This window comes from Lepidochelys olivacea (genome assembly GCF_965140295.1).
Source record: "Lepidochelys olivacea isolate rLepOli2 genome assembly, chromosome: 10".
In the NCBI taxonomy this organism is placed as follows: Eukaryota; Metazoa; Chordata; order Testudines; family Cheloniidae; genus Lepidochelys; species Lepidochelys olivacea.
In genome coordinates, this window is record NC_140420.1 from 64,965,212 (window position 1) to 64,979,529 (window position 14,318).

At 41.5% G+C, this 14,318-nt stretch overlaps 1 protein-coding gene and 1 long non-coding RNA gene across 6 annotated transcripts in view; one reads left to right on the forward strand and one right to left on the reverse strand.

The window, feature by feature from the left end:
- The window catches only part of LOC311527656, a 38,314-nt gene extending 37,101 nt beyond the window's left edge, over nt 1-1,213 (reverse strand). For 2 of the 3 annotated variants that reach the window (XR_014713407.1, XR_014713409.1), the window contains exon 1: nt 1,128-1,213. This is a non-coding gene — a long non-coding RNA (uncharacterized lncRNA). Of the gene's footprint in view, nt 1-207; nt 343-1,127 lie in introns of all 3 variants that reach the window. The other variant, XR_014713408.1, reaches the window with a different exon arrangement.
- DUT (deoxyuridine triphosphatase) lies at nt 75-14,027 on the forward strand. 3 transcript variants are annotated; one of them, XM_084641863.1, is made up of 7 exons: nt 75-335; nt 1,416-1,548; nt 2,583-2,674; nt 5,061-5,105; nt 11,701-11,775; nt 12,653-12,723; nt 13,464-14,027. In XM_084641863.1, the coding sequence occupies exons 1-7, from the start codon at nt 215-217 to the stop codon at nt 13,518-13,520; spliced, it is 594 nt and encodes a 197-aa protein (XP_084497989.1). In that variant the 5' UTR covers nt 75-214; the 3' UTR covers nt 13,521-14,027. The 3 variants fall into 3 exon arrangements, with proteins under 3 accessions (XP_084497989.1, XP_084497987.1, XP_084497988.1); XM_084641861.1 differs by lacking the exon at nt 75-335 and adding an exon at nt 440-596; XM_084641862.1 differs by lacking the exon at nt 75-335 and adding an exon at nt 829-877.
- The last annotated feature ends 291 nt before the right edge of the window (nt 14,028-14,318 follow it).

Here is a 14,318-nt window from a genome sequence, read left to right on the forward strand (position 1 = left end):
CACTTAATGTCTCTATCTCAGCTCCCCGTCTCTGAAATGGAGACACCTGCCTACCACACAGTGAAGTACCAGAAGCCCATACAATGAATTATTCTCGGTGAGTTTCAGCCCAGACACTAGAGATACTGTTTTGATCCCCGTGGAAAGTACCACGGGATCTTTGCTGATCCCTGACATTAGTTCTACATCTCAACTGAGACCCTGTACCTCACAGATGTCCTGTGCAGGGCCGGGAGCTGCTTACCGAAGAAGCCGGCCCCGCTACCTGCAGCACCCTGAGTTTTCCTGGGCGGCTCCCACCTCCCTCCAGCTCATGAGCGGAGACCACAGCCGAGGTGATGCCTGAGGGACAGGTGTAAAGCGGGCAGTGCGGAAGGCGCGGCGCGGGTCTGGCCCTCGATGGACACAGGGTCCCTTTGCAGGCAGTGCCTGTATTCACTGCACTGGCTGGGGATTACCAGGGGCGGCTGCGTGCGCCAAGCGAGGCCTACAGCCCGGCCTTCGCTGCTGTTGAGCAGCTAGTTCCCCCCTCCCGCGAGCTGCAGCAGGCGCCATGCTGGCCAAGCGCCTCCTCGGGCAGCTCCTCCGCAGACACAGTAAGGGGAGGGGAGCGAGGGGCTGCGGCGATAGTAACCCTGTGCAACGTGGCCCTGGCGCCGCAGCACAATCCGGGGAGCGGCAGTGCGGCATGGGGTGGGGAAGCGAGTTGCAGCGGGGGGTTGCAGGGCTCCGATGCTGCCAGGCCCGGGGAGTTGCAGGGTTCCAGTGCTGCAGGCTCTGAGGGGCGGGGTAGAGGTTTTGCACGGCGGGGGGGGGGGAATGGCAGGGCGGCGGGGGGGAATGGCAGGACTCCCATACTGCAGGGACGGAGGGGCTGGTAGGTTGCACAGCTTCGGGGCTGCAGGGTGGTGGGAAGATGGCAGGGCTCCGGTGCTGCAGGGCCTGGTGGTGGTGGGTTTGTTTGTTTGTTTTGGGGTGCGGGGGAGGAGATGGCAAGTTGCACCGCTCCGAGGTTGTAGGGGGGCGGGAGGACAGCAGAGCTCCGGTGCTGCGGGACGCGCGACTGGCGGGATGTCCCTGAGGGGCTTCCGGCCTGGCCAGAGCCCAGGAGCGAAGTGACGGGGTACCTGACCGGGAGCCCAGCAGCAATACCGACAGCCGGCGGCCAGCTCGGCCCCAGAGTGCTCGCCTCCTGGGTAGGGGCGGGGCTCGGGGGCTCAGGAGGTGGGGTCGGGAGAGCCCATTCTGTCCTTGCGGGGGGAGGGCCCGACTCCGCCTCATGGGCCGGGCCGGGGCGTGGTAACGGTTCGGCTGGTGCGGGCGGGAAACGCCAGCTCCGCCCCTTCGCTCAGCTCTGTCCCCTGCTCTCTCTCTCTCTCTCTCGCCCGCTCTTCCCATGCCGTGCTCCGGAGCAGACCCCGCCGTGTCCCCCAGCAAGAGGCTCAAGGCCTCGGAGCCTGATCTGCGGCTCCGCTTCGCCAAGCTCTCCGAGAACGCGTCCACCCCGTCCCGGGGCTCGGCCCGCGCAGCTGGCTACGACCTATACAGGTGAGGGGCGGCCCGCTCCGTGCAGTGCCCGAGAGCCCGCCGCTCTCGGCCAGTGCAGCCGGGGGGAGATCAGCCCTCTTAGCCCCCCGAGCTAGGGCTCAGCAGCCCCGAGGGCGCGCCCGGTGAGCGGAGCAGCTTCTCCTGGGTAGAGGGCGAGTGGCTACCATGCGCCCTGCGGAGCCCGCCATCGTCTCCCGCTTCCCCTGTGGCTGGCCCGCAGAGCCCCTGCTCAGCGGCGCTGGGGTCTGCGGCCCTCTCCGTTGTGGGGCTCGTTGGCCTCGGAGCGTGGCGCGCGACAGCAGCCGGGTGAGCGAACCCCGCGCTGCTCTCTGTGTAGACCCGCTAGCTGCAGCGACAGGGAAACCAGCCCCTCACACCACAATAATTGTCTCTGCAGGGTTTTGCACTTTAGAGTGGCCTTACTCTAATCACTTCTGCATCCCCCTCCACTTTGCCCCCTCTCATTTCCCCTTTCCACTCTCCTCCAGTGCACGCAGCCTGCAGCAGCTGGCATCTGCCTCTTTGGCCAGGTCACACTGCATTTTGAATCCTTTCATTGGCTTCCTAGGGGCTTCCTTGTGCCCTATCCCTTTGCTCAGTTCCTTTGTCTCCAGCATACTAGCTTTTGTACCTTTTTCCACATTGCTTACTGCATTTGGAAAGGACTTCCTAATGCATATAGAGCCTTCCCTTTCCTCCTCCAAGGCCTTGAACATCAATTCTTTCTCAAGACCTACAGGTTCTAGCCTGTACCAGCAGATGAGGTCTCTGTAATTACTGTTATCAGCCTTTTGCTAGTCATGCAATTGGATCAGCACAAACAATTTATTAGGCCCCACCAAGTCTGAATATCTGCATAGAATTTTGTAGATTTGTAGGTGGCTCTTACACAGACACTGGGATAGTTCTTACCCCTCAAGCCCTGTCTTTACTATGTGTAATTATAGGTTCGTGTATTTAATCATTCTGTTACCAACAAGAAAGTACCCAAAACATTAAGTAAGTGTTGACATATATTTGCTTGCTTTATTTAGTGCCTATAACTATGTGATTCCTGCTATGGAAAAGGCTATAGTGAAAACTGACATTCAGATCTCCCTCCCTTCTGGATGTTATGGCAGAGTAGGTAAGTTAGACTGTAGAAAAGCATCATTGAAACAGGTTCATTTGCCCCAGTGGCTTGCCTTGAAGCTTGGTCAACATGCAAAAATGGCACCATTTAACCCAGTCTGTTTCTATATTGATTTAGTTAAATGGTTGCCGTTCCTTTGCAAGGATGCTCTTAAGCCAGTTTGAGTGGCTGCACAGGAGGGTTGTACCCATTAAAGTAAAATCTTTGGAGAAGTGAATGTGGTTCAGTGGTGTAATTCCTCTTTATAGACTGCACCTTACTGGACTCCTTTTTAATTTCAGCCTATTGATTGTGATGAAATTTAAATTACCTTGAACCTGGTACTCTAGGTAACACGCTATTACCACATCTTTTGGTGAAAATATTTGAAGATTTGATGGATGACTCATAATAAACTATGTGAAACACTTTGCTAATAAAAATGTGCATAACTTGTTTGAAGTATTATACATTTATGAAATTTTTTGGATTTTTTCAAGTGTATAGTGATGTGTAGTAGCTGTAGGTCAAAGCAGCTGATCTGGTTAAAATAATATTTTAAGTTCTCTTAAGAATATTGGGGGGAAAAAACAAAGTACAGTACAACTTAATTAGCACACCCTAGTGCAGGGGTCTCAAAGTCCTGGCCCGCGAGCCATCTGCAGCCTGAGAACCTCCCCACTGCAGGCTGTGGAGGAGAGATGCATGCAGACATGCTGCCGGTGCCACCCCCGCAGCTCCCATTGGCTGAGGGAGAGGGACAAAGATAGCATCATTAGTTGCTGGGCAGAGTCAGCCATGGAGGCAACATCATTTTTTCCCCCCACAATGAATATAAACAAGTCAAAATACCAAACAGAACTATCTGATGCACACCTGGCTGCAATCCTGTAGGTTTCAACTGCTCAGTCACTGAGGCCAAACATCAATAAACTGACAGAACTGAAACGTTGCCAGGTGTCCGGCAAACACTAAAGACTCTGGCAGGCGACAAACTGTATAAAGTTGTATGACACTTATTATTTCTAAGAAATTCAAAATAAAAAATACAGTATAAATATTTTCTTTTCTGAACACCATCTTCAGTGACATTATTGGCCCGATAGGAGGATTTGAGGACTGGCACTGGCCCCAAGGTAAATTGAGTTTGAGACCCCTGCCCTAGTGGAAATAACTCAGATTGCTGTTGGCCAGCTTATGAAAACTTAATTGGTATTTTAGTCAAGTTCCTATTGAAACATGGTCACTTTCAGAACTAAATGCAAAGCTCCCTGATTTGGATTCCCCACCAAGTTCTAGACATAGAAAACTCATATAAACTAATCAAGCCATTTCTTTCACAGGCTGGGAGGAAAAAGATGTATCTGTTTTTAAATACTTGAGGTGCTTTGATACTACATTGATGAGGGTTATAAGTACTTCAGTAATGATTGTCTTATCACAAAAACAACTTCTACAATTGGCACTAGTGTCCTCTTCTTGGTATCTCAAGAAAGGTCAAGGATAAAATGGCTGTAGTCTCAAGTATGTTCTTTAGTGGTGGTTCCTCCAGGTAAGAATTGAGGTACTTCCTTAGGCTTGTGCTACTACTACTCATTCTTTATAATTATTATGTGCACTTAGATTTACAAGTGGTAAAGGGGGAAGCCTGTCCTGGGTTCTAAATGTAGTGTGTTCAAATACTCAATGAAATGAAAGAGGATCAGCAATGAATCCCAAATTAAGAAAATGACAGTGTTTCCAACACTGTTTACTACTAAATCCTCCGAAAAGGGAGATTGTACATTTCTCTTATCTTCAGCCAATTTAAAATTTTTGGAAATAGGTAAAGCTGGTAAGGTAACATTTAATCCCCAAAGTAAAGCAGCTTGAAGTAAAGCCTTAGCAACAATTACCTTGCATTAGCAACTGTCATTTAAAATCTGTTAATGGGTTGCAGGCTATGCCAGAATTGCAGTTTTAAGTGAGTTAGGTGTATTATTGTTTTGTGTAACTAGAGTGTATTCCACTATACCTGACTTCTTTGTGATGATTACTATGGAACAGGTGTTTCAACGATAATGTGAAGAAGGGCCAAAGCGTCATATAAATGGCCATAGTCTGAACAACCTTTTTTAGTGGTGTTTCAAGGTAAAACAATGCATTTTCAGCTACTCTAATCATACACCCAATTCACTTAGTCTGCAATCTTATTATAGTCTGCAACTGTTGATATTGTCACCTACTGCGGTCATGTAATGACACTTGCTGTACATTTTGTAGGATTACATGTAGGTTTTGGAAGGAGCTAGTTCAGTGTTTTTGGTGGTGGGACTTACTGATTTTGAGCAATTTAGCATACATAGACTTCATGCTAAAATTCATTTTCAGAAGGTTTCTTAAACTTCTTTTCATTTTCTAGCCCCACGTTCTGGATTAGCTGCAAAACACTTCATAGATGTTGGTGGTAAGATGTTTATGTTCTTTTCACAGTCTCTGTAAATCTTTATTCTATGTCTCAAAGTGAAATTTAGATACTAAAACTATAAAGTGACAACTACAGCTTCATTACTTTTAAGGACTTCAGTAAAATAAATGGAAACTGTGATTTAAGATTTTCAATCATATACTCATCCCAGGATCTAAGTTCCCAAACTATTTTGGACTGAATCTTGCTTATGGTTTTCATTTTCTTACCGTTCTTTCAGATTGATTTGGACTGGTAAGAAGAAAGTTTAGGTCACATTTTTGGGCTCTAGTAAAGCCGTAATTCTTTTCTAATCTGCATATTAATTTTTTTTCAGATACAGAAAATAGTAACCAAATGATATTCTCTCTGAAGTAATGCTTGATGTAGCCAGTGTTTAATGGGCCAAATGCCTGTCTAACAAACATTCATCAACCAAATGATGATGATAATCGAACTAAGTACAACATATGTTCGTCTGTATCTCTGAAGTTTAGATAAAGCATTGGGACCAAATTCAGCTCTGGCATGAACTCATTTACATTAGGGTTGAATTTAGACCTTTTCATAATCTCTTGTGGTTCTCGGGTTTACTGTAAACTGTAAGTACTAGGGATGATTTTTTTTCCTTGTTCTTGTATTTTTCTGTCTTGTTCAGTAAGATTCAAATTTGCTGCTTTGCACTCTCCGCTAACTACCGACTTGTTTTTCTGTTAGATTTGAATTCCTTATTAGTTTTAATCCAAGACAACAAAAACAATTGTTTCATTCTTTCCTACCTATTTATTTTTCTGCCCTGAACTTTAACACAAAGCTATAAACATCATCCCAGAATTTCAGACTTAATTGTGAATGTTCTTGCTTCTGTTAGTCATCCTTTTACTGCTATGTCCTCTTATTATGCCTTGGAAATAGTCTTAAACATGTTATTTAGCTGCTATTTAGTAATAATTATAACAACCAAAATGTTATAGTAACTCAAGAGTAATTCATTTTTACAGCCAGTTTCCTCCATTTGACTATTCATCTTTTTCCTTGCCCATTTTCACCCTTACAAAAAGTTTAATATTTAAAGGTTGTTGGCATATAAGTTTAAATGGATATAAGAAATCATTATTTGAGTATCAACAGTATAAGCAAAGGAAAATTTTATTTTTATTTCCATATCTAGTTCTTCACAGTCAGAAAATGGCTAATTAAGATGAAGACTTAGCTTTGACATACTATGGTTTTACATCTTATTAATCAAAACTAGGTGGGAAATAATGAGATAAGGAATCCCAGAGGCAAATTTGAAAGATAAGGTTAACTTTATACTTTGTTCTAGAAAAAATGGTTTGGAAAAAGAACGGTAACTTAAATTTTAGACTCCACTCATTATTCAACCTTTGTATAGATCTAGTGAAATCAGAGTGGCTTTGAATAATAGTGAGGATATGTGATACTTTCCTCTGAATATATCTCAGTTGTAATTATAGATACTTGGCAGACAAGCTCCCTTATAGCAGTAGGTAGGATAAGTAGGTTATAGGGAAAATAAGTAGGTTATAGGGAAGCTTCAGCTGTACCACCTTCCCATCAACCATGCTCTTCATCACACTCAATACAAGTCATTATATATGAAGATCCAGATCCTTGGTGCAGCTGAGCTGCAGCCAGCACAGGACCCATGGAGGTGGGGAAAGATGGATCTAAGCCATTTGTTTCCCTCCCCTGATACTGGAGCCAAAGCTGAAACCACTCCCAGTATAACTTAGAACAGCTTACGGGCCCTGTAAACCAGCTGAGGATCACTGGAACATATTAAGGTCTGGCTCTACCCCTGATATATTCACTATGCCAGCCTATTGTCATAGGGAATTTTCCTTCTGGGGAATCCTCTATGGACCTCAGGACAACTCTCTTCTCTTTATGCCTGTCTGATGGAACAAAAGAAACAGGGACAAGATGTGACCCAAATATTTTCCTGTAGTAGTGTATTGTAGAATAATATATATTTGCATCTAAGGTTCTGAAAATGTGATCATGTAATCAAACTATCAGTGCATATACACAGGGTAAGAGCAGGGGTAGAGTAACTTTGGTATTTTCTGAATTGAGTGCTTAACCGTGTAATCTTTTATGTTTAACTTTTGTGTTCAGCATTTCGAAAAAAGTGACATCATAAATGAAAATAATCATTACAGTTGGTAGGGTGCCTCTTATGAAAAATCAGACATTGATGTTTTCTTTGGAACTCAGTGTCTTGTATAAGCACACTTGACATAGCAGAGAAATGTTTTATTTCAATACAAATGTATTGTCAGAGGTCCCAGGCTGTAAATAAGGGGCTGGGGAAAAAACTGAGCATGCAGGATTCTGTTCAGAATCCACATCTGGTAGGCGTGGATGGTTTTCCAACAAGTGACATGCCAGAATCTCGACAGAGTAAGGGCTTTTGCATGAAGTCAGTATTTCACTCTGCCAGTTCCAATGCATGATTTTTCCAGTAATGATTTAGATGCTTTCCACCCAAAGTAGATCATGCAGAAAAGTCTCCTAGTGTTCAAGAGAGTGTATAACTGTTTTAGCTAGATGTTTTTGAATAATAGAATCCCAAAAGGTCTGTTACGTTAACCTTAAGCAGACCAAGCTTCTGCCCTGCTACCTCCTGTTAATCCATAGTAATTACTTAAATTGAGTGCCTCTTCCTATAGAGACAGAGGATGTTTTAGGCTCCTGCCCCAAGTACCTTTACATTTTGTGATACAGACGATGTAGTTTGAACACTAAATGGAGGTCGGTCTCTGGTGCACTTTTTAAAAAAACAAACCTATCTATTGGAATACTCTTTAAATTCTTTCCTTACCAACCCTTTTTCTATTTGGCAAACTCCTACCCTACTGTGTTTCTAATGGAGCTTGAAATTAGCATGGCTTTGGCAGCATTTCTGCCACTTCATTCTGCACAGCACTAGGTTAGTGGCAGTGGCTGCAGCATATTCCAAAATCATTTTGTTTATCACATCTTAGCTTTAGGTTCCCAGGGCAGATCCAGCCTATAGCATGTATGTTTTCAGGGCAGAAGTCATCTTTCTCTATTCCATCCTGAAAAGGAGAACTTTTCACACACACTGCATAGAGCCAGAAATCAAACTCAGGCTATTAAAAAAGAGATTCTATCAGGCTACAGAATCATTATAACCTCTGTCTAGTTCATAATTGCACCCTAAGAGGTGCTGTTAAATCATTAAACTAGTTCTATCTAGTGTAATGATAATTTCAGTTGCTTATTCTTTTACTACTAGGGCTGGTTTTGACAGATTTCTGTGGCTGAACTCCCTCTCTTAACTTGGCTTTTATCAGATGTAGCTTTTAACTCATGGGGAGGATATTTTTCTCTTCCCCACCTGCAGAAGGCAAGAGAGGGACTGAATAGCGAAGTTAACTGATCTATTTATTTAAAAAAAAAAGATCAGGAAATCCTCCTCTAGTAGGAGTTTGAAGAGAGCTCTGACTGTTCAGGGAGTAAAACCTCCAAACTCACACGACCCGGGGGATTGGTGTGATGGTGTCCCCAGAGAGGGTGGATCTCCTACCCGTTTCCTCTGTCAGCATGATTCCATATACTGACACTGGCTGAATCTCCTGGTGCTGCTTGAAGGGACCTAATGGCAGTTAATTCTGTTGCAAGCAGTCTACTTCTGTGTAGAAATCACATAAGAATACACAGACTGTGCCATGGAGAGTGGCTGGTTCAATGCTTCAATCTAACAATCTATCTAACAATCCTGCGGAGAAGTTTCTAGTTGTCTGAGAGAGGGGAGCAAATGATGCTGATAGGCAGCACTTCTGTGTAACCCGGGAATTCTGGCTGTATAGGTGGATATGATTATCTGGGTCTTGCTGTTAAGGCTTAATGAATCAGTAAATGGGGTGAATTATGACTGAGTCAAATGGTGCATAACACCTTTTATGAAAGGCAAGTCTAGTCATCTTCAGGAAGGGTTCCTACTAGTTTACCTACACAGAAGGTGAGGTATTTAGCAAGCTTGCTGACTGAATTTGGTGTTTTTGGAACATCTCTTCAAGGCGGGATTTAGTCCTTAAAATATATGCATTTAACTCCCATGGACTTCAGCTGGAGTTGCACATGCACATTGGAGTATAGAACTTGGCCCTAAGATGTCTGAGAACAAGATACCTGTTTTTAAATTTGGGTACTAGGGAGCCAGGTGTTGTGTTTGTTAAATGTTAACTCAGCAAGAAACAGCACTTAGACGCTATTTTGTCTGTTATGTGTGCTGTTTGTTTCAGGGAAGTGGTGAAATGGAGATGGCGCATCAATGCCAAATCTCCATGGCAACATTTGAGGGGGTGATCACAAAAAGCAGGAGCCTGTTCTTTAAGGAAAATATTTGGATGGCAACTTTATGACATGCTGAAAGTGTTTGCTGTAGTGACTAAGCTACAGTACTAGTCTGAGACTGGGTTACTGAAGCAGCATTATGAAGCTTTCCTACTTCCAAAGGCCCAGCCAGTAAAAGGTAAAGGAAAGACTTCAAGCCAGATCCTCCTCAACTAGCGTAAATCAGCATAACTCCACTGCTCCCCTCAACAAAAAATGGAGTCTGGCACTAAATAAAACAACAAGAATTTATAATAACTCTAAATTTAAAACTTAACCTGCAGTAAAGTAACTGTAAAAAGTAAAATGACGACTCTGGCATTTCACTTTAGAAACAGTTAAAGGGGCATCTTAACTCAATGGGGCTATGTCAGTTTACATTAGCTGGGGACCTGCCCCTTAACTATTATGGCTTTGTTCCACCATCCCTGTTAGGAGGCTATGGGGAAAGAGGTCTAGCTGATGGTCCCAGCCATCTTATTTAATGCAGTGGCACTGATTTCCTCCCTACTCATTATTCCTGAGTTTAGTTTATGTTTATGAGCACTAAAACATATTGATGACCCTCTCAACTTCTCGTTGTAAAGCAAAAGGTGAATATCACTAAATATAATTTTATTTTTAGTTTATTGTAGATTCCTAAATAGCCAATTAATCTTATTTTCACTTTTTTTTTCCACTTTGACCCAATTTCTGTTAAAGGCTGGTGGTATTTATTTTAGAACAAACAGATTCACAATTAAGACTTCTTTTTTAAAAAAAAAAAAAAACCTCAGTGGTTTTGTCTATATAACTAGACTCTTAAAATAATATGAACTTCACCACAGAGTTAATTAGTCTCCAGTATGCACAATACAGAAGAGTACCACTTTTTATTACTAGAATAGGAATGAGGATCATGTATGCAGAGCTGTATGAATTGTCTGTTGCTGACAGATTAAGAAGGTAAACTAGCAGCAAGTAGTCTGCTCTAGAGTGACCTAAACCAGCATTGCAAGCATGGCTCTGGCATTACATGGAAAGGGAATTTATTTAAGTGTGTGGGAGTTAATGCTTTAATTAGAATATCTGAAATTGCCAGAATTCTTCTCTTCTACGGATCTCCGACACAAATTTTAACCAAAGAGCGGTACTAAATTTAGATTTTTGTACTTAGATATCTAAGCAGGCTGTCTAAAAGTCCATTGTACTTAAAACTTTAGAGGATGACTGAGCTTTTAAAAATACTAGGACTGTAGTAATCCATCAGTACGCAAAGTCGAACCACTAGAGAGTATTTTGTGTATTACTTTTGGAGTAAAACTAGCTCTGATTATGTTAAATTAGCAAGCTTCATTCTCAGTCTTTGTAATAAGTAGCAATATCTAGTTCACATGCTGGGACAGAAAAAAAAATGTACCTCTAGCTGAATAGAAACACTTTGACAATAAATGTCTTAAAAATGTAGTAGTCTCTGGCTCAGTGTGGCAGTGCCTAACTAATTTAGGAGCGTAAATCCCATTGGCAGTTGGTGGGATTTAGGCTCTTAAATCAGTTATGTACTACTACGTTGAGTGCAGCAACACCTAAATACCTTTAAATATCTGGGCCTTAATGATTTTTAGTAAGTATTTAAAAGCTTATTTGTGTGCACTGTATGTTCTCTCTCAGACTTCCTACCACATTGCTTCCATTCAGAAAATGCTCCGCATTAGCTGAAGCTCTATTTAAAGAAGAACTTCAGTAAGGCTAAGAATATAAGATAGCCAGTTATATTTTTAACTTCATATATGGCAGCCAGGCTATGTTTCTCATCAACAGTGTCCATTTTAAATCCAGAAGAAATCTATTGTTCTAGACAACCACTTTGATGTAGTCCCTTTCTCAGCTAAATTTGTTCAATCTTTTGTATGGGATAGACAAAAGAAACCATCATATCACTGAACAGTGGTATTAAATGCTTATTGAAATATGCATGTTAAATTTTAGAAATAACGTTCTAAAAAAATGCAATGGGGTCTTTTTAGTTCATAATCATTGCAAATTAGACTTGCATTTGGATATTCCAGTATTTTAATATCCAATCTCTTAAGGGGATGGATGGATACACTTAATGTGCTGAAATGTATCTACAAATCTAACTTACTATTTCATGAATATCTTTCTTCCTTGATATTAACATCTCTCCAGCAATTGTAGATACAGTTTTTAATTACTCCCTTTATTACAGCTGGGGTCATTGATGAAGATTACAGAGGAAATGTTGGTGTTGTACTTTTTAATTTCGGCAAGGAAGATTTTGAAGGTAAGCATTAGATTGGAGAAAAATCTGTATTTGAGATTGCAGTCGGCAACCTAAACTTGATATTTGCATATTCCCTAAGGAATACTTCACCCAAGTTTAAGAACATATGCCTCCCTCTTCAACCAGTAAACACGTGGAAAATCAAGTAAGTCCTCATCCGTGCCTTGCAACAGGCAACCATGAAGTCTTATGTTCCCAGTATAACAGGTGGCATGGAAAGACTTGTAGCTCCAGGACTGAGCGACCAGCTCTGCCCAGTGGCAATTTTTTCATCTGGAAAATTTCCCTGTGGTTCACCAGAAGAGGAGTCCCAATCTGATGAATCCAACTGAGCCAATAGTTGGGAATGATGAAGACCTCCCCTGGAGTCTACGGGAATTAGTGTGTGGGGAAAGGGATGGCTTACCATCAGCTATGCTACCTTCTCCTCTCCCTCCCCACAAACACAAAAGATGCCCACCCCTCCAATGCTTTACTATTCTACTTCCCCTGTGCTCATCAGAATATATTTTGAGTCTGGGGACTGTTGTTATCTAGCTAGAGATATTCAAAGAAAAGGGAGGAAACCAGGGTTGCATTTCAAAAAGGGAGCACTTAAATCATCGTGTGCAAAAAGTTAATAAATATTTTTCTGGAAAACTTGTCTGAAGTTATTAAACTAAATTTAGCAATTAGTGGGAAGTTGAGTGACTTTTAGTCTTGCTTAAGTGCAAATTTCTAGGTATAACCTGAACTCAAATTGCTACAGATGCCTACATAATTTAAATTTCAAAATTTACTGCTAATGCCATAATGTTTTATGGAGTCTTAAATATGAAGATTGAAGTTGTATTGGGCTTGTTACTTTTTAAAAAATAACATATTAACTTCTCTTAAGTTAAAAAAGGGGACAGAATTGCCCAGCTGATCTGTGAACGCATCTTCTATCCTGAGCTGGAGGAAGTTCAAGTAAGTTACTGGAATGAAACACTTGCATTCGTCTGAGTGTACAGGAAGAGCTGTATTTAATCTGTCAAAATTCAGAGAACAATTGGGCTTTTCAAAAAGTTATTTACTTCTGTTGCTGCCTGTAAGAACATGTAAATTATTACTGTTTGAATTAAAAAGGAAAATGTCTGCAGTTTAACACTTAATTGTAAGTCCTTACAAGCCTGTTGGGGACGCAGGGGATGTGAAGAGTTGAAAAATCAGTGATTCTTAAATATAAGAATTACAAACAAACTTTGGTGTTTACTTGAAATCTGGAATAATTTCAATTTGTAGGCATGTCTGCTTAGAGTTCTATAATTTATGACAACCCATGCAATTTGCCCATGTCAATGCAAGAGAAGGAATGGGGTGATAATCCCACTCTGAATTTAAAGAAAAAATGAAGAAAAGATGGATGCAGTTTTCCTGGAAATGAGCAATTTACAGTTTTAAACTATTGAAAACATGGCAGACTGACATATATTTTGAACATGTAAGATATTGTAAAAATATATTTTAACATGTGTTCTGTTGACTCCTGAACTTAATTTTAGTTTAAAAACTTGAAGCTTATTTATGCTTGTGCAGTAAAGATCTTCTCCATAAAAGAAAATGTACTGATTTTTCTGTGGGGAAGATGAAGAACATGCAAGAAACAAATGAGTATATATACACAAGCATAAGTCTTTAAAAAGCTAACCTTATTAATCTCTTTTCAGGTTCTGGATGACACTGAACGTGGTACAGGTGGCTTCGGTTCCACTGGCCAGAAATGAAGAGAGATGTTAGATGTTATAAATTCTTACTGTATTTGGATTTTATTGATTAAAAGGTTCTTTTTGTAAACAGTCTTTAAAGAATAGTTTCAAAAGGGGAGTTGGGATTTTAGGATCTGTGAAAGTAAGGGACTCATAATTCAAGCATTGTACAAGCGTCTACAAATCTCTGCCTTCCTGTCCACTTCCAAACTGATAGCAAGTGACGTTGAACAGCATGCTGGCTTGCAGTACAGAGAAATCTGCACAAGAGATTTGACAAAGTATTTTTTGTTAACTCCTAGGATTCTGAACCAGTGTTTCTATTGATATGGAAGTTTAACGGTACTAATTACACCTCCTTTGTGCCAGCTAGATTTTCTGACATCTTCAGATAAGTGTGTGAAGCTATCTTGCAGCAGATTAAGAAAAACATAACTCATTTTCTGGAAACTAACAATTTAGCTTATGCCCTGATACTGCATGGTGTAAAGATTGCTTAATACAAAACTTGTCAATGAATCCGTACTTCTGCGGTCATGTCATTCTGTCTTTCTGGTAAAAATGTGACCACCTCAAACTACAATTAAGCGTCTTTTCAATGTCTCAACACAAGTCTTTCATGTAAATAAGCCTGAGAGGCTTCAGTATAATGTTCAAAAGATAGTTATGTTGGAGAAATATGATCCTCAAATGTTGTAAAGATGACCTGTAAATACAATCCTTCACCTATAGGTGGCTTTGGTACATGCAAAGAACAGACATGTCATGTCAGCAAAAATAGTTCATACAGGGTGATGTGTGAATAAATACTTCACA